This window comes from Gordionus sp. m RMFG-2023, chromosome 1 (genome assembly GCF_954871325.1).
Source record: "Gordionus sp. m RMFG-2023 chromosome 1, tfGorSpeb1-WG-v2, whole genome shotgun sequence".
Taxonomy (NCBI): domain Eukaryota; kingdom Metazoa; phylum Nematomorpha; class Gordioida; order Chordodea; family Parachordodidae; genus Gordionus; species Gordionus sp. m RMFG-2023.
In genome coordinates this window covers 82,347,934-82,375,474 of record NC_088775.1, presented here as the reverse complement: position 1 = coordinate 82,375,474, position 27,541 = coordinate 82,347,934, and the positions used below count along the sequence as shown (strand labels likewise).

Here is a 27,541-nt window from a genome sequence, read left to right as displayed (position 1 = left end):
AAAATTACAAAGAATATATCCTTAAAAATGAATTTTAAAATTAAAAGAGTTTATTTTGAAAATATTTAAAAGAAAACTGTTTTGCAAAATTTACAATTTTATTTTTTAGATGCTTTGAAAAAGCAATTTTTGTTTCAAATAATAACATTTGTTTCTAGGATAACATGTTAAGAAAACTTTTTTTCCGCAGTACCATCCATCATAAGAGCATATAAAAGAATAGATTTTTATATTTTGAACCATGATGGTGGTTTTCTTTCCAACAACTATTTAACCTAGAATTTAAATTATAAAATATATACTCCAATTTCACAAATCAGATTCTAAAAAAAATATATGAAAATTTATGTTTGATATGATAGGAAATTTTAAAAAAATATTAATTTTTTATGAGAAAGAATACTAATTATCGGGGGTAATTGAATTTTAAAAACAAACATAATTTCCCTTATAGATGACTATTAATATCCTTTTTTGCTTTTTTTGTTAATTATTTGATTTTATAACTGATAATTTTTATTTCCTCTTTTAAATTAATTTTTTCTGTGTACTAAATAAATTTTTGTTTTGGGTCGTCATAAGTCTTGTCACGATCGTAACTACTGCATCTAAATATTTCTTTATTTCACTTTTTCTTATTGCATGAAGTATTAGTTAAAAATCTATTTTTATTATATAAATTTTTTTCACACTATATACTCAAGTTTGAAAATTATATTAGTAGACCCAGTGTCATGACAGAATTTTCACTGGACGCAACTTCCCCTCAAAAACCTATGCCTTCCTCTTAAAAAATTTGCGCCGCCTTCGGCTCCGATGTTTTACACCTTTTTTGAAAAAAAGAATATCTTAAATTATTCTATCTCTACTAACAACTATCTTGTGAATATAAAGGAGTTATTTTATAATAATAAATTCAATTAAAATTTTCCCTCATTTACTATGAATCATTATAGTATTATGAGCTAGCTGAGAATGTCTAAACCTTTTAAATAACATTTACACTATAACACAAAGTTTTATTTGGAAAGTATTATCTATGAATGTTTGCAATATATAGATTTGGTCTATGATCAGCAATATCATTGTATAATAATAGGTCTATAATATAATATTAATTTTTACAGTAATATATTTTGTACCCAACTTCTAATATCTAAACAAACATTTATCATTTAATTCTCCAAAGAATTAATTGTCACTTCTATGGGTTCTATTATAACGCAGATTATATTAATATTGAATTTTAAACAACTTAAATTAAAATTTTAAAATAAATCTGAAAATTATTATTAATTTGTAAACAAATTATTGTAATTTAAAAAAAATTTGGTTTTAGGTGAGCACCAACATTTTGACTAGTTTCGTTTTAATATGACTAATCAGATATAAGTTGAATTAGGAGTTTAGTTTTGTCAAACGGCTTATAAAATCTTAGCCGAAATATTTATCTGTAAGCAGCTTGGAGATTATGCTGATAGATAAAGCCTGGATTTCTATATGTCAAGCTTTCAGAATATTATTTTATATCTGTTTAAAAATCGGGCCGTTTAACAATACAACACTATAGGAGTTAGCCAGATACAGTGATTTATAATCGCTTGCGGCTACCACTGTACCACTCCAAGAGTACTGTGAGGTTAAAACTGTTAATACTTTAATTAAATATTATATATCGTCACGTAATTAAAAATCGGTTTCACAGCTGAACATTCTTCGAGTTGAATTCTTATTGAAAGAAAATATGCTTCATCTATTAGTAGTAAAATTTAAGAGGCCGGTGTTGTAGTAACAGCTAGATTGAACCTCTAATAATTCTACGATTATTAATTTAATGTGTTATACTTGCGTAAAAATTTCATAACACGAATTCAGCCTACCTCAACTCGCCTGAACCAAATTCAATTTAGAATTTTTTTTAAACCTAACCAGTTGTTTGGATTTATAATGTAAATTTCGATCTAGCTATGAAATTCCCTCCAAAATATAACCTTTATAATTTTCAAAACCGTCTATTACTATTACATTAAACCTTTGAAAATAATTTTCAATTTTAAATAATTAGTAGCCCATAAAAATAATCAGGTTAAAATATCAACAGTTTATGCTTTATTTCAAAAACTCTAAAGTTATCCATGCCTCACCATCCGAATCAAGATTAAAATGATAATATAATTATTATTATGAATTTAATATAATTTATAAATTTTTAATATTTGAAATTTAATATTAATAACTACTTATAAAATTAACAAAAACAATAACATCAGCAAGAAAGTTCAAAAGAAAATAAATGTGATTTATCAATAATTAATAATGCTTAATCTATATTCATTCATTCATTTTTATAAAATCATTTTTTTTTCAGTTTTTTTTGTGTAACGTTAATTATAGCAATACAAAGAGTGAATATGGAGCGGTTTATTAACACACAAATATAAAATATCGAGACTATATGGCTACGCTGGATAAGTCTAATCATTTTTTACACTCAGTATCCACAAGAACCTTAGAGAAAGTTCTCGAAGAAGGACAATCTTCTTTAATTCTTAATTTGAGCCGGCAAAAATTGAGGGAGTATCCTAAAATCACTAATTATGATCTAACTGACACCATTGAACTTGGTAATTTTATTATAGAATCATTTATAATTTGATTATTTTTAAAATAATATTTTTAATTGAAAAATATGCAAAATAAATAAAAAGTGCTAAGTTTAGTTGAAACTACATATTTCAAAGAATTAATTATCTTTATTTTTTAGAAAATTATTTTTTTATTTTTATAATAAAATAAACCTTAATAATGAAAATAATTAAATAAGATTTTTTTAAAATAAAAATATGTCTAAACCTAAAAATTCAAAAATATAATATTAAAATATATTAAAAATTTAATTTCTAAGACAATTTTAGATGCAACCTTAGAAAACAAAAGACAATATCTATTTTTTAAACTATTTGTCAAACTCATACAATGTTATTTAAATGTACTTTTTATGTGAACCAACTCATAATAATTATTAATGATTTGCAAATTTATTTTTTAATTTAAAAGGGCACAAACATTTTGGATATAGTATTTTTAAAAAAGTTAAAAATTGACATTATTTTTTAAAAATTAAAATTCAATTACATAATTTAATGATCTTCATCGGGCCTAATTTTTCAAGCCCAGCTTGGCCTGAGCCAGCCAGAATTTATTTAAATATAGAAATTAATTTTTTTTAAAAAATTATAATTACCTCAAAATAAAAGATATATGTCATATGGCATCTAGTTTCTATAAATAAAAACATAAAAAATTCAAAATAAAATTGATAAATTTATAGATATATTTAAAAAGGTTTCTGCCTAACCCAACCTGGCCCAAATTTTTTTAAAAAAATATTAGGGCTGTCTCAGCCTGAACTTGATTATAGGCCAGACTTACTTTTGCAGATCTCTAGCATGTATACCAAGATTATCTCATAATCATGTCTACCCAAAAGTGATTTACATCTAAAATATATATTAATTACACAGATCTACAAAAAAAATTTGTTAGCCTGGCCTTAGTGTTGTTTCTAGATTTATAAAAAGTATAACCCACTACTTTATAAAAATATATTACACAAACCTTATGATTTTATTAATAAATGTTCAAGTTTTTTTCTCACCTATGAGTGGAAAAGCTCTAGGTTTGCATAATATTTTTTATCTAATATATTAGGCAAGTCATTTTTTATAATTGGGTTGTTTAACAAACACTAATGAGCAAATTATATATAAAATATAATACTAATTGCAGAGACCCACAAAACCAAAATATTTAAACCTGGATTTAATTTATTTTCACTTGATTTAAATAATATTGGTTTGATCTTTTTTTAAAATTTAAAATTTATTAAGCCTGGCCTAAATTTTAAAAAGGCCATTTAATTATTTCATTTTGCAAATAAGTTTTACAATTAAATTGAAAATTTTAGAAGGGAATTTTTTCTTCTGTTTTTAACCCTGCCCCCTGGACTTTTTTTTTAAAAAAAATTCCCCATTTTATAGCTCATTGTGGGCCATGTCTGCAGGTACCTGAATTTGATTTGATATTATGCCTTATTTTTATTATACACCATGATACAAATTAAATTAATGAATTTATTAACATCTAAGGTCTAATGATCTTAAATAAAAAGACCTTACTTTAATACATATTACCCCTTTAACATAATAAATTTGGCTAAAATAAAATTAGCGCCTATCTCTCAAATGAATTTTAATAAAATAATTTTTTTTAGCTTGAATAATAATTTTTATAATAGTAAATCAAGTTACCCTGTTGTAATTATAAGTTGAACCAAAGGATCGACTACTTTCTTATTTTCTATAGAATAATATACAAATAAAGGATTGCAACCAAAATTATAATATGCATGATTTTTTGGAAAAAAAAAATAGAGGAGTTAGAATAAAACCTTATGAGTTTATCTTTATGCTCCAAAATCTTGTAAAAATATATTACTTTATAATTTTTTTTTAAAAAAAAAGTTTAAAAAGAATTTGAAATACTTTCCAAAGATGTTTTTTTTGATCAAAATTTAACTAACTAAAATTTGTAGTCCATTTTGTCAAAAATATTTAAACGAAATCTTTTATGAATAACAAATCTTTCATGTTGATCTTTAAAAAAATATCTTAAATATATTTATTCAAAGATTTTTTGCTTAAAATTTTGGGCAATAAATGTTTAAAAAAGATTTCTTTTAAACTGTGGTTTTAAGTCATTATTTTAGTTATTGCGAATGCTAGACCCCCCTCCCCCACAACCCGAAAAATATAATAAAAAAATCGTCCACTAAATCTATCGAAAGAAAATGCATTTTAAACGTTTACCCATTAACTCATAATGCCATGGAACTTAAATCAAATCCAGCTTATAAACTGGAACTAAACATTTATATTAGCCCCTGAGGTATAACCATAACTTTTCAAGTTCCTTTCCAAGGAAGAAAGAAAGAAATAAAGAGAGAGACTTATTAATTATTCAAAAATATTTGGGTGCAAAATATCAAAATTATATTATTTATGAAGGTTTTTTTTGTTCATACATTGTCGCCTAAATTAATTAAAATCAATTAAATTATTAAAATATAACCTTATTATTATTATTTTTTTTTTTGAATTATAATTTTCTAACCCCCCACCTTTATTTAGCGAAAAAATATCATTTTTTCTATCAATATTTCATAGTATTTATCACAATACAATCAATTAAAAGAAATTTTTTTTAACCTAAATAATATTTGACGTTTTTTAAAAAAAATAAAATAAATTATTACCTATCGATTTTAAAAAATTTAAATACAAAAAAACAGGTAAATTTTCTTTTTTTTAAAAATATAGATTTTAAATTATAAAATTATATACAAATTGAAAAAAAAGTGATATTTTTATCTTCTTTTTGTTAAATATCTAGACTTTTCTAAATGAAATTCCGTCAAATATTAATTCACCTGCCATTTATTTAAAAAATAATTTTTCATCATTCTCGCCCACCTTCCCATATTATGGTTGCGCAGTTTTATAAATAAATTATTAATATATTCTTCCTCCATATGTTTATTCGTCGCATCAGTCATACAATTATAAAAGAAATTTTTTTGTAATATATATTTTTGTTAAAAACCACACCTAATTTTTTTTAAAAAAAATTATGAGGAAAAAAAATGGAATAATAAATCCGTTACGTATGAATGTTCATGGTATTTTCCCGATTATTTTAATCCATTTGAAATCATTTCTCAATGGTGAAAAATAAATCGGATAATCTTTGAGATTATGTAAAATTGGCAGCCAGCGCCAAGAAAAATATTCTAAATTTTGTGCAATCTATGAGCAAAATCTTCAGGATTGCGTAATTATCTTTCTGGAATTGTAGCAGTTTTTTTTTTAAATTAGACTTAAATCGAGCCTTTTAGCAACGTTATTAAGGGTTAACCCAAAAGTTTCTTTTTACTTTTTTTAATTTTGAGCGCTATCGGTAAAAATTTTTGTAAATAACATTGCTTCAAAATAGCCCGTCACTAGCCACAGCCTCCATTCAGGGTATGGGTAGAGATCATTCAAATATTTTTCTTTTATATTAGTGTTGTGGTGCTCAGAGCGATTGTTATAGCATACATATTATGTTTTTACAAATCTATATAAAATGAACCTCTTATTCTATTTATTGATTTTGCTTATATTTATTAATTTATTCATGATTAAAAAATCAGAAGGGTTTTTATTTTTATGCAATTATTTACATTGAAAATTCTATTCAATATTATACTTCTTCAGATTAGTAGATTCTAAGTTAAGTGATTCCCCATTAAATTTAAAATACGTTTATTAAACATACTATATACTTTTCTGTTTAATTTGATTAATTTTTTATTATTATATATCATTTTTAAAAAAATTTAAGTGATAGGGCGATTACTTTTTAAAATTATTTATACTATCATGGTAAAATATTCAATTGTGTCCGATTTGGTGACATAAGAATATACGAAGTAAAGGGTGAAAAATATAAATAATTAAAGTTGATGACAAACCTAAATTTTCGCTTCAAATTCACAAAAATAAGAAACTCTCACGAGCTCGCCATTATTATGAAGACTGAACATACACATCAAATTGATTTTAATTTTTTTTCTTTTGCATCCAATAATGAATAAAATAAGATAATATAATTTTCCCCTATAAAAATAGGTCATAGTATTGTATTATTTTAAAAATATTTTATTTTATTTAAATTAAAAAAAAATTACTAGTTATCATTTTATTATAATCTAATAATCCATATCTACACTATATTTTGCATAACTTTTAAACAAAAAGGCTTCCTTCCTTCCCCCCTCTGCCTCCCTCATCTCCAAAATATTTTTTGAGAAAAACTATTAACTTATCAAATTTTTATTTTTTTAAAAAAAGGCATAAACATAGAATCTTAAGTTTCATTCATCACGTATATATTTAATAATTTGAAATATAGATAATTGGGTTAATTTTTTTTTCAAATTTTCACTTCTCGGTAATCTAATGAAATGCTAAATATTTTTGGCATTTTTTTTTTTAAAAAAAATTACATTTTCATCACTCCCATCATTATCAGATAATTATAAGTTGGATGATTGATGGATTATATATATTTTGCAGAATTTCCATTTCATTATGAAGTTAATCAAAATTGGCACTTTGAACCTATTTTTTTTTTGCCTCGGCTCGGCATTTAAAAATTTAGAACGGCCCTAGCAGTTAGGCTAAATCTATCACGAGATGGACCGGGGTTTAAAGACAAATTATTTTATATGATGATTCATAAATAAAAAAAATTTCCGGACGACATGGTGGATTTTTTTTTCTATTCCTCCCTCTCTCGGAACTAGCAAGATTTTGAGACGATTACTAAGGATTCGATTTGAAGTTCGGGGATATTTTTTGAAAATCGTTTCCCTATCCAAAAATGCATCCATTCTTGTCGGTTTAAAATTGGGCTCTTTTTGTTCGGAACATTTTTGAACGGGTTCGCAACGATGAATTGAAAAATACAGCACATTTTGTATACATCACCGCGAATTCGCGCTAACTGTGAAATGAGGGATAAGGTCATACGGAAGCTTTCCATAAGTTAAAAGATAGCAAGTCAGAAAACGAGCGTTGCAAATTATTATTTCAAGAAATTTGGATAGATCGAGCATTTGGCATTAAATTTTTTTTATCGTCTGCTTACCTAATAATTGTTAATAATTCCGAACAACTTTGATATTATTGTTCTTTAACATTCTGCGTTAAAATGGTCTGGTATGACCATAGCCTTGGTTTATTTAGGCGGAAATAATTTGCATCACGGATTTTAAATTTTAGCAATATTCGAGATTCGATGATACCTCAAAACACATAGTTGTTCTTGAAAAAGATAATTCCTAAAATAATTAAGTAACATGAAATTAGACAAGTTTAGAAACAAAAATTCAGACTCCGGCCTGCTCGAAACCCGACATATACATTCAAAAATAGTAAGAATTTAAAAAACTGACTGAACAAAATAAAAATCCGGGCTAAAAAATTTCTGGCCGGTTTTGAAAATGGAAATCCCGCCCCTTGCTCACTTTATATATTTTTTAACCAGGTACATCTAACAGCTGATTTTTAGAAAAGATACAAATGTCCTAGCAAAGTTTTAAAAAAAAACATTATCTTTGGACGATTACTTAAAAAAAACAATTTTATTTATTTTTTTAATCCTTTAGACACAATAAAAAAAGGAAACCTTTTAAATCAAAAGAAAAGATCAAAAAAGAAAAGAAAATTTTTATTTGTAAATTTTTACATTTTAATATTTTAAACATGGCCGGTCAATAACTCTTCGTTATAGTTATTCAAATAAAACTTGTCTAATTTGGTCAACTCTCCTAATTTTAATCAAATTTTTGGGTCCTCGCAAAATATTCTAACGGTATAAATAAATAAAGGAATTATAAAAAATGAAAACGGATACCTTATTCTAATTTGTATAAAGAATTTTTTACTCCCCTCGAGGGATGCCTGCCTATATTACAAAAGTTTTTCCATTTACTAATAACACTTGAAATTTTTTTTTTAATATTATTTTATGTATACTTAATACTTCAAATATCGATACAAATGGATGATCGAATATGAAACTATCCTTTTAAACACATGTTATTAATATCTTGAGAATTCATCTTTCTTTCTTTTTTTAATACCGAATATCGATTTATAATTTAAATAAACCCCATGTTTAAAGGTTTTTTAATTTAAAAATAAAATAATTAAAACTTTAATCATCTATTCGCCCTCTTCACAAAAGTTCAAATCAATAGCTTAGTGCTATATAAAGAATTTAATTATTATTGTTAATTAAATAGATTTGAAAATTTTTCGCAACTTAGAAGAATTTTCTAACGGATTTAAGGCTTCCAATTAATTGAATTTTAACATATATACCATTTCGAATTCGTATACCCGAATAGAATTATTTGGAAAGAAATCGGGTACCCCATCTCCATTCGTTTATGTTTATAAAAAAGTTGCAAGCCCATTTCGTTTAAGGGGACTAAAAAAACATTATAAAAGGAGTGCGATATCGTTAACGAGTGAGTGGGGTTGAAGTTTTTAATGACGAAATAAAGATTTGAGTTTTTTTAATCTCAGCTCGGACATGGTTAAGATTTAGGAAATTAAAAAATGTTCATCCCCGTTTAACGATTCAGTTCACCATGTTTTTTTTTGTAAATTTAAAGAATGACTTTTGATTATTGTTCTTATTTTAATAAATTTTAGAAATAATTAATCAATTTTGATCTAAAAAACTAATTGGCAACGCACGCAAACTTCTTTAAGATTTCATCTTAAATTTTGTATTTTAAAAGAATCTTATGGTTCTAAATCGTATTAAAATTGGTCAAAGTTATTAGGTATTTTAACAACACTGGTGGTGGGGGGGGGGGGTGGAGGGTTTAAAACAAACATTTTTAAAAAAATATCGTTACATTTCACACAATGAATTATTGGGCTGATATTTGACAGTTTTTTTTAGCTATTTCCGAAAATGTATAACTTATGTAGTCGAAATGATGACAATTGTGACCTTTCTATAGTCCATATACACTGAAATCTTAACTCAACATGTTTACTACTACTTACAGTAAATCAGAATCTGACAATTGTCATTGTTCTATAGTTAATCTAGTTTAGAATATACGATTTTACACCGATTTTTGAGTGTTCTGTATTCCTCTTTTCAGAGCTGGCCAAATGAGATGACTCATTCCTACTTTGAAGTGAGTTGCTTTAGAATTGCTACCCTCTCTTTCCTTAGTTAACTAATCTCTGATTCTCTTGTGGATAAATCCATCCCCTTTTTTACATCCCAAATATTTATATTTTTTTAAAAACTAGTTATTATATTATTTAATCGAATTTTACACATCTTTCACATAATTCAGAGAATTTGCGCTACACAATGCGAAATCGTACTTTTTAAATTTTTTTTTATCTCTTTCAAAATCAATTCAATTCAATTTATAAATTGTTTTATTGATATAGATTATTTATTTATTTAAAAAAAAAGAAATGACAAAATCATTAACTTTTTTTATACGTACTATATCGTTTTCTATTATGTCTTATTTCTTATGGTATAGTATTATTTATTATTGATATAATATATAGATAGATATAGATACACATAGAATATTCATATTATCAATATTTATAGATTTTTAAGATATTTTTAATTTAATTTTAATTGAATAAATTGAATATTTTTATTTATATAAAAGAAAGTACTATTTAACCAAATACACTCTTTTAGCAAATTTCTTATTTCGATTTTTTTTATATAGAAAACAATATCGAAAAATAGGATAAAATAAAACAATGTTTTTAAAAATATGTAACCATGATAAATTTTAATCATTTTTTAAAAAAATTAATTCACAAACAATTTTTGCTATTTTTTCGCGTTATCCTTGTAAAAAAATGAAGCAAATGGTTTTTTTTAAACAACCTGTTTTAGTTTGAGCATTGATAAGATGTCCAAAGATTTGAACCGTGTCATTAGTGTGGTTTTCTATTCTCACCTGAAAGATGATGATGCAGGCTAAGCTGTTTTCGTTTCGATTTTGGGGGATAAATATTATGGCATTATTTTATTTATGTGTTCCGGTACTTTTAGAGTCGGACCCTTTAATCGAAAATATTAGCCTAAAAACAAAGTTTTCTCAAATCTCCCCGCCCCCGCCTCCCACAATTTTTGTATTAATTTGATCATTTATTATCTACGCGATCCGCGTCAAGCTAAATACATTTTTAATGCGTTTTTTTATAATTAATATAATTGAAACGTCGGTTACTGTAACATTGATAATATACAAAAACATTTTCATATAAAAGACAGGAATTTGGGAAATATAATTTCGAATTAGGATTTTGGACCGTACTGGACCTGGGCTCGGATCTTCTTTTTTTTGCAAATCCGTTCATAACCGGGATCCTAAAATATTAGGTTATACCCCGAATATACCTGCCATATTCGAAAAATGAGATAGCTAGATTTTCAATGATGAAAAGGATGCTGGATAACCGGAAAAATGCAATCACATTTTAATAAAAGTATGCGTTGGTATATTTTCAAATTAATAATTTATAAATCTTCATTTGCATAATACGCAAATTTACAAAGTCAGAATATATAAAGAATTAAATACAAATCTCTGGAAGAATTTATTTTATTTAAAAGTTTCTTTGAATTTTTTATTTTTTTCAACGGGAGAATATATTTTTTTTCTGGCCATCTCTTATATATAACTAAAAAAAGCTGTTCCTGATATAAAAAGTGCTAAAAGAGGCCCGTATCGGGACTTAAATAAAAAAATAAATCGCTAAACAGAGACATCCGAAAAAAAAAATTTAAATTTGCAGGACTCTAAGTTGATGTTATGCAATCACGGCTAATTTCATATTTTAATACTTAACCCTCTTTGAGTGACTTTAACACCTCAGGAAGGATACAATAACTAATAATAAAACTATTTATTTGTACTATAATAATTGTCGCGATGGTTTTGATTTATCTCTATTATTTATTTTTGTTCACAATGACCTTTTATTTCTTACCTTTAACAAACAACTAATACCATTTTACATACACCTTTTGTAATATTTGTAAATTTTATTTATTTATTTATTTATTTTTTCCTTTTTTTTTTGTATTTACCTTTACATATTTTTGTTATCATTTCCCATTTTTTTTATACTCCTATAATTTACAATCTATGTATCACAAATATTTTATTTTAATTTAAAAAAAATGGATGATACCAAAAATGGTCCTTTATCCCTTTGATTAATACAATAACTTATATTTAATAACTAAGACATTGTAGTATGGGGTTTACTACCATTTAAATATATTGTAAATTATTAACTTTACCATCATTTTTTAAAATTCTGTTAAAAAAAATAATAATATAGATATCATATATACGACGGAAATGAGGGGGTGGGGAAGAAAAATATGACGTGTCCTATAATAATGTCATTAATTTTTTTATATTCCTTGTGGGTATTTAGTGTATATAAAAATTCACGTGTAGGTCCGAGACCTGTTATAAGAGAGTGAATGGGGGGGGGGGTTAGTTTACAATAAATATGGTGAATGTCTTATGCTCGCTAGGAAATCTACCACAACATATTGGTAAAATTTTCTATTTTTTAAAAAAAAAACGTCTGCTCGATTTTGTTAAAAACACGTAATGTATTTATAGGCTATTAGTGGCTAGCGTTATATATCTTTTTTTTGAAAAAATGGACGCCTAACCAAAATAATTCTTTAGTAGTGGCCTATTTACCAACCTGGTTTTCATAACACGAGTTTGGCTCTATTCGGTGGTTCTCTAATGTATTATTTTACTTATAAATATCTCTTGCCGTGAATATTTGACACAAATCGGTTACTAATTAATGTAACTTTATATATTTGATAAATTATTATTAAATTCGGCAAGGAAATTCGTATATGAATGATATATGGCCTTGAGAGGTTGGGTCTGAGTTCAAATTTCCTTAAAAAAAGGTGAAAAATAAAAATGGTTTCTTTTTTACACGAAAAATATTTTATTTTTATTTTTACTAACCATGAATAGTGTTAATGTTTTACAGTTAGAACCGCTTTGCAGTCCGTTAAAATTGAACATTTCTTTTTTAATAAATTAAACGTAATGTATCCCTTGCTTAAATTGGGGTGACCTTTTTATTAGTATCGTTGGTTCAAAATTTTAACTAGGTTTAAAAAAGAATTGGTATTTTAAATTATATTATCATCTGCCTTTTTATTTCATTTAATTTCTAAATATTCCATCTTAAAAAGATTCGTTATTTTTATATAATATTAAATTTAAATATAATAAACAACTAAGAAGGGATTCTTAGCCCCCCCCCCCACCTATTATTTTTATCTGGTTAAGGCCTCATTTATAGTAAACGCTACGCTTTTAGTTCAAGCGTTGCGCTAGCCAATAAATAGGTATAAATTTATAAATATGGAGCGTTATGAGGATAACATTATGATAAAATTTGAAAAATATATGTTGGCGATGCGTTGATAAAAAGTATGCAATACTATTATGAAAATAATAGCGAATTCGATAAAAAGCTATATGATTAATCTTAAATATTATTTAAATAATTATCTCTATTATAACTAGATCGTAGATTAGTTTTTAAAACTAAATCAGCTGTTATAACGCTGCGTTAAATAAAGCAACCCCTGAAGATAACGCGTTTACTATAAATGTAGCCTAACAATGTTTCGACTTTCTTGCTAAAAAACGGAAATAACGGGTCGTAGATCAACATGCTAAATTAGTGTTGCTAATCGACTCGATTTGAGCTAATTTTTAAAAACGGCTAACTCAATATTTTAACCAGATAAATATTGTATAAGCCTCGAGATTTCGATAATAGATGTCCAAACCTTTATGCAATCTATGAGCAAAATAATCAGGCTTGTGTAATATTTTTCTGGCCATTTTTGAAAATCGGCTCAAAACACTACAAAATGAATGAAAAAGTATTGAAAAATGCTGATTTCTTTTTTTAAAAAATTATTTCTATTTTTAAAAAATGATTTCTAATGCTTAGCGGCAATTTGACCTTGCACGATACCATTTGAAATGGATTATGCGCGGCGTTCGAAATGCTAATTTTATGCGCACTATTAATTAACGTTTCTTCCAAAAGGATCATAATTTTTTTTATTCTACATACCTTAAAATGCGAGATACGTAATCATATCAGTTATTAGAGACCCTCCTAGCTAGGTTTTTTTTTACTCCTTTTAGACTTAAGAAAAGTTAGTTTCGAAGTTTTGATCAAATTTCATTTTTTTTTTCAAATTAGTTGTATTAAAAAAAATATAGCTTTTCTGGCAAAGCGTTAAAAACGTTGGAAAATGCTGCGATTAAAATAGCTACCTAGGTCGACCTCTTATAAAGATAAAGATTTATGGAAACCTCATTAATCAAACTAAAAAAAATGTTTAATTTTTTCTCGATTTGATCAGAATTATTAAAATGATCAAATGAGTAAGTTGATCATGATGGTTTAACATTGCCGTTACAACCGCTGATTTATTAAAATTTCTATTCGTCTATTTATAATCACATGACCTGTCAGGTTTGAAAAGCTATACTCATATCTCTCAAACCTTTAAATAACCCTAACCTATATATTTCTAACCGTTAATTTTATTACCTCAGATACTTCCAATTAAAAAATTCCCGTGAACATTCCTTTAGTTGAGCGAATATCATATAGTGTTTGCATAGTTTTTTTTTGAATTTTTTTTTTCCTTTTCACCAACATAATCTTCTTTGCCATGTGGTAATTTCTTACTTTTTATTTTTAAATTTATAAAATTTTTAATAAGTTGACACAATTTTTTAGTTTTATTATTAAACGTTATATTTTAACAGATTTTTTTAGGATTCTCACTTTTATTAAGATTTAACATTTCTCGCGTAATCTAGAACCTACCCAAAAATAGTTACTAGGCTAAAGCCATACTAGAGCTCAGGACACCGACATGATTAAATCAATGATTATTTTTAATAATATAAAGGATCAAATCAATTTTCTCTTTTTTCTATATTTTAAATAATTATTAGTTTTTTTGTTTTCATCTAGTGTTGTTAAACGGCTCGTTTTGAGCCCATTTTTAAAAACGGCTAACTCAATATTTCAACCAGAAAAATATTACGCAAGCCTGAAGATTTTTAATAGAAGGAGCAAAGGTTTAGACATATATTATCGAAATCTCGAGGCTTAGGCAATACTTTTCTGGCTAAAATATTGAGTTAGCCGTTTTAAAAAATCAGCTCAAAACGAGCCGTTAAACAACACTATTTTCACCACATTTTTTTAATATTTGAGCATATAATATGAGTCGTATTTTTTATTAATGATTTTATGTTGTGCTTGTGGTAATCCAGAATATTTTTATTTTGGTATAATAAAACTATATAATATCATTTTAATATTTTTAAAATGTAATAGAGATATAAAAAATATTTCTAATATTATTTCGCCCTCCTTAATTAATAATTATTCTATATTTTATTGATACTCTAAGATAAAATTCAGATACATTAATGATAATACAATGATAAAATATTTTTTACATGTAATTCCACTGATGAACCGATAAAATTTCTAATTTAATAAAATGACCAGAGCAATTTTAAATGCGCTCATATGATATCAAAGAAATAAGTATAAATGAAATTGAATATATATTTTTGTATAGTATATGTACAATATATTATATACAATGTTTATTTTACTGTTCAAATATAAATTCTGTTTCATGAAAGATTAAACTGGTTATAATAGGATTTCGTATATAGACCAAAGGTCTGGATGGACTGGGGAGAATTTATATTAGAAAAGCCTGATGTTGGGTCAGGTTTTCGCCCCCCCCCCCCAAATAGTGCTAAATTGCGCAAATTTTTAAATTCGTTTATTTGCCCAAAATCTAATATTTCCTATCCCCCCCCCCTCAGTAGTAAACACCAGACTTTGGTTTAGAATGCTAAATTCTATTATTACACAAGTAAACTCATTTTTCAGTATAGGGCCTATTTACCGGACCAGCGCACGCATTATAATATGCTTGTGTCTGCATTTCTTAAACTAAAAAATCTTTTCCTTTTTAAAATAAAATTTAATTGGACGAATAACGTCCAATAGGAATTTGATAAATCACGTGTTTATTGTAATGGCTTACCCCCTCCCCCTTAAGTTTTGAATAATAATTTAATTAAATTTTATAACAAATAATTTTAATTCGCACCGCGCCTCAACGAAACATTAATTAATATCGAAAAAAATAAGCGACTTAATTTTTTTAAAAAAATAAAAATTTAAAATAAAAAGGGATTAAGTCGAGGTTTCGATTCAATGCTTTCAAACACATTTTTTTTAACAACCCATTTAATTAATCATTTAATTTCCCTTTTTTCCCGATTTTTTATGCAAACAAATTTTTTTTTTGATATTTAAATTCGTAATTATAAAATATCGATCCTAAGCGTGGAAAGGGGGAGGGGGCCCAATTTTTTTTTAAGAAAAAACAAAAAGCATCGCCAACAAATCATTACAACGAAACGAACTAGTTATTTAAAATCGCTTCTATTTGAGCCAATTTTTAAAAAAAAACGGCCAACTTATTATTGTAGGCAGAAAAGTATTACTTAAAGTCTAGAGATCTCGCTAATAGATGTCCGAACCTTTTTTCCACCTATGAATAGAATTTTCAGTCTTACGTATTATTTATCTAGATATGAAACTGAGTTAGCCGTTTTTAAAAATCGGTTTAAATGGAGCCATTTATTACTAATAACGACAATTAAATCCACACTTACCCCAACCCTTTTTACACCCGTCTCCGTTCCCTCTTTTATTTAAAAATTAGGTATCGATTTTTTTATTTTTATAAAAGGAAAATATGTTTTATTGATTAATCTAAAAAATAAATGCCCCTTTTCTTTTTTTATATTGAAAAATTTTTTTATATAACAACCTATTGTAACGTTATATAATTATTAAATTTATGTCTGGACAGACTTGATACAAACTTGAATTTAATATTTTTTTATAGAGACGGCTCTCTTTCATTAAAAATACACGCACACGCGCCTAAGAAAGTAGTCTGACGTTTGTCGCATAGCATTGATTTTATAGCATTTTTTTTGTTGCAAAATTGAGGGTTTTTTTTTCGAGATGCAGAAGAATTAGATGGGATTACTATTTTTTAAAAAAATTATTCGAAATACGTTTCGAAGGTTCATCATGTTCCAGAATGTTTTAGTATATTCATATTTTTCATGAAACATTTTAGCTTCTCTGAACGTTTTTAAAATACGATAATTAAAAGGCTAACGGGAAGAGGGCAATTTGTTTCTTACATTAATTGGGTAACCATTTTTTTAAAAAAAAAAGTGAACATAACACTAGATGATCAGAGTATAGTTCTAGCTTCCTAGTTTATTTACTAATGCTCTATTATCCAGTAACCAATGGAAACCACTGCATTAAATGTTGGTATCGGCTATAAAAAAAGTGGCATACTTGGTGCATCCTCAAATAGAAACCCCTCCTTATGAGATTCTTGCAGTTGCGACCGATAATGAATTGCAAAAACTTTAGAATGCGAAAGGCATAAAATTAACCCATAAGTGCCTAAACCTTGTTCCCAACAAGTTGGGAGCGAGAGAGGGCAGGACACCCGGTTCTTTGATCTTTATAAAATATTTTTCCCGCATTTTATACATCAACTCCACTAAAAAGATGAGATTTGAAACGAATTCCTTAGGATTAAAAACCTGGCCTGGCTAAGCCTTTCTGTAGTTGGTTAAAGATGAGGGATTTAACAAAGTTACATTTTATCCCCTCCTTCCTACATCCACCAATTTTTTTTTTTAATACTGTCATAAATACTTTTATGATATTTTTCTTTCAGACATATCCAGGAACAGAATTACCGACTTTCCGAAAGAAGTATGCGATTACGTTAGCTTGGAACGGGTGGATTTCAGCTCAAATTCTCTCAAAACCATTGCATTAAATATCGTAAATCTAAAGGCCCTCTCTGTATTAAACCTCAGGTTTTTTTTCTTACAGCTCCAATGGCTAATAAAGACCTGTCATATTTAGAAAATGTCAATCAAAACCTTTTCCCGCCTAAAGCATTCTTAGGAATGTTTGACCATCCATTTATTATCATTTTTTTTTTTAAAAAAAATTATTTTAATATCGATTTAGTATTATTATTTATTCATAAACGTTAATATTTAGTTCTCGATTGATTGACTCTTAAATTATCTGTATCTAATTATTCTACTCCCCCCATCCCCTCATTTTTGTAGCATAATAAATAAGGCAATTAAGTTGTTTTATAGATTGTTAAAAACACTTGATCTTTTTAATATTTGTGTTTATTTTTTGAATCAAACAAAATGTAATGTTTTCATTTATTATAACTTTTTTGTCAATCACATTGAGATTTACATTTTTATGGGCCCTTTATTTTACTGGTCAAATGAATGAATGGATGCTTCCCCAATATTACTTAACGCATTTTGCGACAATTAAAATATATAAATGTTTTTTTTGTTCATTTAAAAATTTTAAGTTGCAATCAATTGAGCTATCTCCCGCTTCCTTTATGCAATCTCAATCTAAAAGTCCTGAATCTTTGCAACAACAAACTCGTCTCCCTTCCGGACGATATATCTTCCTTACGCTCCCTCGTCGAATTGGTAACGCGATCGCCATTTTTTTTTAAAACGAATTTTGAGTTTTTTTTCTTTCGCTGCGTCATCTTTTACATAATAAAGTGTAAGATGTCATCAGTATTTTGTATCAGAGCCCTTGCTAAGTCAAATTTTTATACCTGACCCGAATTTTTAAACTACCTTTTAAAAATTATACCATTTTACTATTCTGGTGGGTTATAGGGCCTGCAGGTCTCCGATATGAGTTAGTATATAATTTTCTTAAATTTTATAATTAATATAAATAATTAGTTTTTTTTTACGATAAGAAAATTAACATTATTATAAGCTTTATTATTTGAGGTTAAACAACTTTAAAAAAAAATATATTTGAGCTTTAAACAACTTTAAATTATTTTGTAACTTTGAATGTTATTTTAGATGTAATTGAATGAAATTCCATATGTCCTCTTAACGTGTTTTTTTTTAAAAAGTTAATTAATATTCAACTTGTTATGAGTATTTTAAAATAATATTAATTATTATTGTATTTGAAGACTAAATTAGATTAACTATTTTTGCTTTTAATCCCATAATCTCAGGATGTGAGCTGCAATGAAATAACATATTTACCTCCCCACATCGGGAATTTACAAAATTTGAGGATCCTCAATTTGCGCAAAAATCTCTTAGTCCAAATCCCATCTGGTAATATTAAATAAAGAAATGTAAAACTGTCATTACTGAGAATATTATTTATTTTTTCTATTTTATTTGAAATTCAAAATTTGAAAGGAATTTTAAATAATGTTTACTCAAAAATATATATATCTGTAATTAAATTATAGAAACTTAATCTCGTTGCAACATTTTTATGAAAAAAGGATATATAAAATATAAATGATTGAATTATGGGCCGTTAATATATATATATTTATCCATTCCTAATCTTAAATTCAATTATTCGCTTTATTAGTAGCGTTATTCGCTTTACCCTGCATTCACAGTTAGTTGAATTCGCGGCGAAATATACAAAAATATGATATGGCATAATTTTTATATATTTAGCCGCTAATTGGCGTTTTTTTTACTCTTAATTTAAATTTAAAATCTAAATAAATTTTAAAATTAATTTGTATATTTTATCTATTTTTGTTGTTTTTTATCTAATCTATAAACACTTTCCTTCAGAAATAAGCAACTTATCGTTAGTTAAATTGGACATATCTTACAACAAAATAACGCGAATACCTCCCGATATACGCTACATGCATTCTACCCTGCTCCACTTCAACGTCCAATTCAATCCTTTAGAATCTCCTCCTATCAAAGTATCTATCACTTTTTATATTTAAAAAAAATGATATTGAAGAATGACATTATAATACTATTCATACTGTTGATCCAATCATTTTAAATTTGTATAAATAATACAAATCAGTTGTTGGTTCGCCATTTTTGATTTTCATGTTAAATAATTTATATATGGCGTAAAATCAGCTGATTTATATTTAAACGACCCTTCTAGATACATTTTTTTTATAAGTGTAGGTAAGTTGGCTTCAAAACCTATCAAAGTTATAAAATCTCGGAATCTTATTTATTTTTTTAAAATAAATTTCTCTCCTTTCCCCCACATTTACTTCAAGTATTGTAGTCAAGGTATGGCTCAAATCAAAAAACTTTTAGATGTCGAAGCAGGTCGGCGTAAAACCAAGCTGCCTTCATTCGATAATACCGCTAACTTCCAGAATTTTAATAATCATTTCAACAATCTCCTCGCCAATTCGTCTCCTCCCAACAGCGGCAATTCTAACAATGACTTAAACTGTTTTAACGGTTTCACCGTTACCAATAATAATCTAAACGAAGTGGCCAGCAGCCCAAAAATCTCGCCCGTTTCGTGCAATACGGGATTAGGATTTTTAACGAGCTGTCTTTGGAAAACACCTTCGGCTCATAATAATGCCCAAATTTGTTCAAACGTCGATACCATTTATTCAGAAACATGCGAAAATAATACGGGTGAAAACAACGCGAATAAAGGCGGCGGAGGTTAAGCCCCCCCCCCAACCGAAATTCATTCAACTAAAAATATAAAAATTTTATAGGCAGGCCTCAGACTGACTCGGGTTATGGAACGGATGTAGCCAGTCTCAACGAAATGATATTTCCGGCGTCCAACTGCGAAATTTTCCAAAATCAATCAGAAGTTAATATTCGCTCAAAGATCGAAAAAGATAATAACAATTACGAGAGCAATGATCTAGCCAAGAGAATTAGCGGTGATAGTAAAAAAAAGGAGGATAGTATTAAAGATCATGATTCAAAAGTAATAACAATTTTTTGAAGGAGGTCATAATTATTTACCTTTTATAAAACACAAGAATGTGATAAATCATTTGTTTTTTTTAGTCCGTTCAATTTCCTTATTTGTAAGGATCAGTATCATATATATGATTAAATTTGACAAGATAACAGTGGAGGATTAGATTCCAGTTCAAGTACTAACCTTTCAATTTCATCCTCCTAGTGCCCCAAAACTATCTTCTTCTTTTTTTGTCGCGAATTTCTTATTATAAGAGGATTAGCCTTTTTATTTGGTAAACCAGATCAACTTATAATTATGTAATTATATTTTAAAAAATTAAAATAAGCCTCTCAAACCTATTCGACAAACGCTCCCGCTCAATAGCACGCTGTTAGCGAAAGAATCAAACGCTTTATCCTTCAAAAACGACGACGTTGACAATAACGCGAATGGATCGGTTGTCATTCAGGATGAATTCACAAGGGTTAATAAATTTAAAAAAATTTATAATTTTAAAAACTACTAAACCACGAAAGTATTACGAAAAAAAAATAAAGGATGGAAAGATTATTCATCATTAAAATTTAATTAAAAGTTTTTAATCGGAGTCAACTGTAGACGCCATTTTATGACCTGCCACTTTGGTTGACTAAATGTCATTTACCTTATTACAAAAAAATTCTATTCTATTTTAAACAATATAACTACGGCTTCTATATATCTGTTGCCCTGTTTAATGAATGAATTCCTCATATTTATTTAGGACATAAATATATTACTATTGAACATCAGGGAGAAAATTTTTTAATATTTATAATCTATTTTTTTTAAATTCTATGTTGATCTAAATTTTATTTATCTTTTTAAAAAATAGGAATTGAATCGTCAAAAAGTTCAATACCAGCTGCAAAAAAGGAAAGCCGAAAAATTACGTAACGAATTATTTTCGCCTAACGGTCAAACCATCTACAATCCTATCGAGCATAATAATCACGTGACAATGAATGGACAGCGCGAATCGAACGAATATCAGTTTTTTTAAAAATTATATAAAAATAATAGTTACAAATATTTATTTATTTTAATTTTTTAAATCAATTAAAATTTATTAAATTTTTTTTTAAATAACGAAAAGAAAATCATGCACAGATGACAATCCAAAATTTTGCGCTACATTACTTACAAATGGCCATACTACATCGGAGCGCGTAACCTCAGAAGATACCTTAAATGTCGATCGTGATGACTTCCAATATATTTCCAACAATACCTCGAACTCAGTCAATAATACCCTTCTGATAACCAATAATTTCGTCCCGTCAAATAATACGTATCTCAAGGATAACGTCGATAATAAACTAATCGAAATTCGCAAGGATATTAAAAGTGTGGTTCCTGAAGTAAATTTGAGAAAAAGAAATAGTGATAAAAACATCAATTATAATGCCACCGCAAATAATACCGTAGCCCCATTGGCTAGGATCGAATCGTTCATCGAAAATAGCGACCATGTGACGGAAGCCTATAATATTAATAAGGTAAAACTATTTTTAAAGAAGTTATCGATAATTCTATTTATATTACGCTGATTTGATATTGGATTCGATTGGCCAATTTGAAATTTTGGCCCAAACTTGATATTTTAAAATGGCTGGTAATGTAAATAATTTGATTTCCGGAATCACTTAATTCGAAAGAGTTAACATCTCTTGCAATTATTAAGATCTGTTTTATTTACACCATGATAGTTTTTTATATATTTAGAGTCTATAGAATAGAAATAGGCATATTTTTTCAAATAACAATGGCGATTTCAATATTTTCCATACCATTTTTATTTATGTATTTATAAGGATTAGACACAAAATTAAATTTCCTATCTAAATATGCTTTGATGTAATTTTTATATATTTACAATAAAATTAATTTCCAATAGGACACGATAAATCATATTCTCGCATCGCCTTTTAAAGATATCCGGCTTTTGAGTATGAATAAATTTATTACTGCTTCTTAAATATTAAATTATTTTATTAACCATTTTATAAATATTACGGTCTTTTGAATTGAAATTAAAAATATTAATCATAAAATGAAACCAATCATCTTATTCACCCAAGACGTCAAAAGATACAATAACGTCAATCAAAATACTCCGAGTAGTAGTTATAGCGATATAATCAGTAATTCTCTTCACAACAAAATTGATCTAACCAGCACTCCCAAATCAATTAACCCGCATTCCGTTACCTCTAAAATTAATCACTCTCCTACACCTCTCAGCTACAAGCAAAGCAAGTTGGAAAGAGAGATAGAACTTATTAGAGAGGATAGAAAAATCATCGCTAAACTGAGAGAAGTTTTAATTTTTTTTCAATCTTTTTTCTCCTCTAGACAAATTTGACCTTGTAAATTTATATCGGAAATCCTTTTTGACATTTTATTTAATTAGATTAAATAGAAAATATTTAGTCTTTTCATTAAATTCCTCAAAAAAAAAATTCCTTTTACTACCCCCTTTTTCTATCTTTACTCAAATAAATATAAAGATCATCGAAACGCGGCTAAAAGTAGTTATGCCAGAAGATTTAACGGGATCTTTGATGGACGGCGTAGCCCTGTGCCATTTAGTCAACAATATCAAACCACATACTATTTCCTCTATCCACGTTCCCTCAAAACTCATGGTTTTAATTTTTTAAAAATAAACATTTTATTCACTTATTCTCAATTGGTTGCTTCTCATTTCTAAGCTGGTTTTAATAAGTAGTCGAATAAACGATAATTACAAGATTATTCTTAGTTATAGATTTACAATGGCTCTAATTATTTAAAAGGTTTTTAAAATTGTCTTTTAAAATAAACATAGTACATAATTGTAGCTATTATATATTATATTTATTATATTGTTTAATATTATTTGCAGCAATAGGTCCATCATTATTTTTATAATGTATCCAAATTCGCTGTAATATTATATTTTTTAATTTTTATTTCTATAACAATATTTTATTAAAAATTTCTATCATAATATTTAAATCACTATAAAATTAAAATAATACAATTTCATAATTGTGTTCCATATAAAGAAACAAAGTTATATCTAAAATTTTATATTTGAATTTTTTGACATATATTTTGAAATTCTTTGGCTCTGTTTGTAAAATTTTGATTTTTGCTGCCAAAATTTTTTAAAAGACTAATAGTGGAAAATGGCCGTTTGTGGAAGCCACTATTGAAATAAATTGTAAGTTGTTGAGATTTATATATTTATTGATCTTTTTTGTTTCTGCTTGGGTTAGCGGATTGATGTTTGAGGGGAACGAGACCCAAGGTATAATTTGCATACCATCAAGTCTTATGGCATCTACGTGAGATAAATTTATGGGCTCAAGATCGTTCGGAATGTGGGCTGCTGTTAAACCTTGATTTATTGCTGTGTAGCGCTGGTGTCGCCCTTGATTGTATATACAATTAAGACGGTGCCTACATTTTGAATCAACTGGTGATTTGCATTTAATACCAGCATGTGAGTGTACGATATCACAACCTATGGCAACTCCCAATTGTTCGTCTAATAAGATTACCAAGGTTATGACAAGAGTAATTTTAACCATTCATAATCATCAAGTCTATCATCTGATTGAAAGTTGAATGCAATTCAAAGGTGAATTGACTGATATATCTGTTTGGTATTCTAATATTAAAGGTGTGAAATTAAGGTTATGAGATACTAAAACTATATATATACACAAATTATCCACAATTAATTAACAATATATCTTATAATAAATATCATCGCGTAAATAGATCTAATTATGTATCGTTGAACAATAACTGAGCTAATCCTATATGTTGGAGGATTCCCGCATCCCATTTTTTTCTTCACTCCGCACAGATGACTGGATGTTTTTGATTCTTGTACAATAAACACATACCGCTCAGTCTTTGTTTGACGATACATGACTTAGACCAATTTACTTGAAGATATTTATGAAAATCGATTGTTAATTTATTGAGAATAATTGTATATATATTTCAACTACGAATAAGAGATATATTACAAACTAATTTGAATACCTTATAAATGCAATAATTGACCGTAAGCTGCAATTAATAATTAAATTTGTATAATTAATAATAATTATTATTTATTAAAAAATTACATATCATAATATAAAATTATAGCCGAAATTGACCATGGCCAAATGTAAACGGAACGTAGATAATTTTATCTTAGCTTGCAAACAGTTAGGCATTCATGAAGTAATTTATATTTTTTAAAAAAATTTATTTATTAATTGATGTTCACTTCTGAAAAAGCAAAATCTTGCTCAAACACCTTCCAAATTCTTTTAGGAAATTTATTTTTATTATTAAATATTATAAAATATTTTCCATTTCTCTTCTTTTTTTCTCCTCTCAAAGAACTCTAAAAAAATAATCATTTTTTTTAAAACGTAATGCTAATACAAGAATGATATGTGTCGCTGGGAAGATGTAGTATTAGACCCCAAACCCAGACTATTGTTAAAGAATCTGATCGCGTTGCTTAATAATTCTAGTACGAGATTGGTCCTATTCGTATTTGATAGAGACCATCTAATAAATCTTTTTTGTGCCGTTTCGCTTTCTTTCACCATATTTTATCTCTACTACATATCACACCGTTAATAGAAGAGAAATTAGTTTTCGATTTATAAATAATTCTTTGAACATAATAATTTTATAAAAAAAACCTTATAGTATACCTGCATTTTTACCATAAATTTAATAGGACAGAAGCCAAATCAGAAAAATATTAAAATAATAAATAATATACGGTTTGTTTATAATTATTGTGTTTTGATAAAATGTATCTTTAAAAATAATTAATCTTATTTTTGTCTACTCTTATATGAAAGTCCCATATTGAACATCGATTAAATTTAAATTGTCTTATTTTTTTAAAAAATTAACATTGCAAACGGATTTTTGCAAATTTAATATAAAAATTTTTTTTAAAAAGTATCATATCGGCAATAAAAAATGTTTTTAGGGTTTGATCGAAATTTTTTTTCGTGCAATTTATCTTTATTGTGAACAATTACAAAACTTAACTTGATAACCTTTGTGATAATATTTTAATTTTTATAAGCACTTTTCGCTCAAACAAAATTGATAATATTTATAAATTTTTGATGATATATTTTCGATTTTCTTCTTCTTTCAACAAATTAATTTTTTAATATCTCCCCCAACTTTTTAATTACAGAAATACGAAAAGTATATAAAAATAAAATGAACCCAAATTTTTATTTTGTCATATCAGGTGCTTTAACATAAATATCCTTGTCAGAAATTTTTTTTTAAAAAAAAATTTATAAATATAATATTAATTAAATCATTCCATTTTAATCCTTTAAACAAATACATTTTTTTAATTTAGCAATATACATTATAATTTTTTTTTAAAATCTTTGATGATGATAATAGTATGAATATATTTTTCTTAAAAAAAGTATTTATTTTGATAATACAAATTTGTATTCTATTTAAAAATAAATTTTTTGTAGTTAATATATTTTACTATTTTTTAAATATATTTCATAAAAAAAATAAATAAAGTATTTGGAACCATACTTAATAATTGTATTGATTTGGGTAGACAAAGTTTTTTGGTACCCTTGAAGTAAAAAAACCGATGCGAGGAAGAGCCTCTGCGTAATACTGTCTTGCTCCGTATGGGGTGGGCCTGTTTTGACTATCGTTCTTTATGAATGCATGAATTACCGTGCCTATAATTTTTTTTACATTTGAGCTAGTGTATTGAGGGGGTCACTTTTTTTAAAAAAAGAAAGAAGAGAAACATGTTTCGAATACGAAAATATGTTCTCTCTTCAGTTTAAAACATTGCGCCCTTTTCTAATACGGATCTGTTCCTTTTTTGATAATTATTTTACTTCCGCCAAAATAAAAGAAAATAATATTTATATTATATTTTTCTATAAAAAAAAATCAAGGTAGATATCTGCTTAGCGACAGACGTATTAGAAGGGCGCAGTGTGAGTCGAATAGCGAAAACGGTGATGTGTCTTAATCAAAAACCTCTCATCCAAAATAATACCAACGGTAGTAGCACAAATAATTCAAATAACGCCATTATAATAAACCATCACAACAAAACTTCGAACATCCATCGTGCCAATAGCATTATCAAACAGCGTCAATCACATAATGGCAATATTACAATGAACGGCGTTTCACATCATAGCCCCGCGCCTAGCCCCCTTACTCTGAACGATGCCTCGAGAATAAATTTTACATCCAAAAAACTTTCCACATCTTCATCACCGAGCTATCAATCGCAAATTTCCTACAAAAAAAGTGTCAATCAACCCGTCGAATCTATTAAAAATATCAATAATTGTATCAAAAGTAACAGTAATACAAGTCTGGACAAGGATTCGCCTGGTCATAACTTAATCACTAAAAAACCATACGCGTTTGCTTCGAACCCACTTAACTCTCAAATTTTGTCACAAAGACATCATCATATATATTCGGGCACCAACGGTAATGGCACAATATCCAAGAAACAAAAATTTCCTCTTCATTTGTCAAACCTGTAATATATTTTTTTTATATAGGAAAAGTGGGAACATCGAGAAACTGATTCCATCATATTTTTAAGCAAATTTTTAGGCGAAAATAAATTATTGAGTGGCCTACCTTTAATTCAAAAAAAATGCTAGGTTTCCCCTAGACATTAATACAATTTGCATTTATAAATAAAGCATTTTTTTTACAAAATCTTGCACTTATTTAATAATTATTTTTAAAAAATTGAAAACTATTCTTCACCATTTTGAGTCAATTGTATCTACACGATCTCAAATTGCCATTTTAAAAAGGAAATTTTTTATTTAGGAAGT

General features: G+C 26.9%; 1 protein-coding gene across 2 annotated transcripts; it reads left to right on the top strand.

Annotated features, from left to right (window-relative positions):
* Window positions 1-2,362: 2,362 nt before the first annotated feature.
* Window positions 2,363-27,329, top strand: LOC135922493 (leucine-rich repeat and calponin homology domain-containing protein 1-like). Of its 2 annotated transcripts, none has more exons than XM_065456857.1 (15): window positions 2,363-2,624; window positions 17,563-17,707; window positions 18,235-18,361; window positions 18,919-19,024; window positions 19,508-19,647; window positions 19,966-20,371; window positions 20,428-20,648; window positions 20,974-21,111; window positions 21,502-21,659; window positions 21,763-22,165; window positions 22,564-22,615; window positions 22,748-22,986; window positions 23,177-23,314; window positions 24,816-24,893; window positions 26,630-27,329. In XM_065456857.1, the coding sequence occupies exons 1-15, from the start codon at window positions 2,456-2,458 to the stop codon at window positions 27,236-27,238; spliced, it is 3,129 nt and encodes a 1,042-aa protein (XP_065312929.1). In that variant the 5' UTR covers window positions 2,363-2,455; the 3' UTR covers window positions 27,239-27,329. The 2 variants fall into 2 exon arrangements, with proteins under 2 accessions (XP_065312929.1, XP_065312930.1); XM_065456858.1 differs by lacking the exon at window positions 26,630-27,329 and adding an exon at window positions 25,104-25,685.
* The last annotated feature ends 212 nt before the right edge of the window (window positions 27,330-27,541 follow it).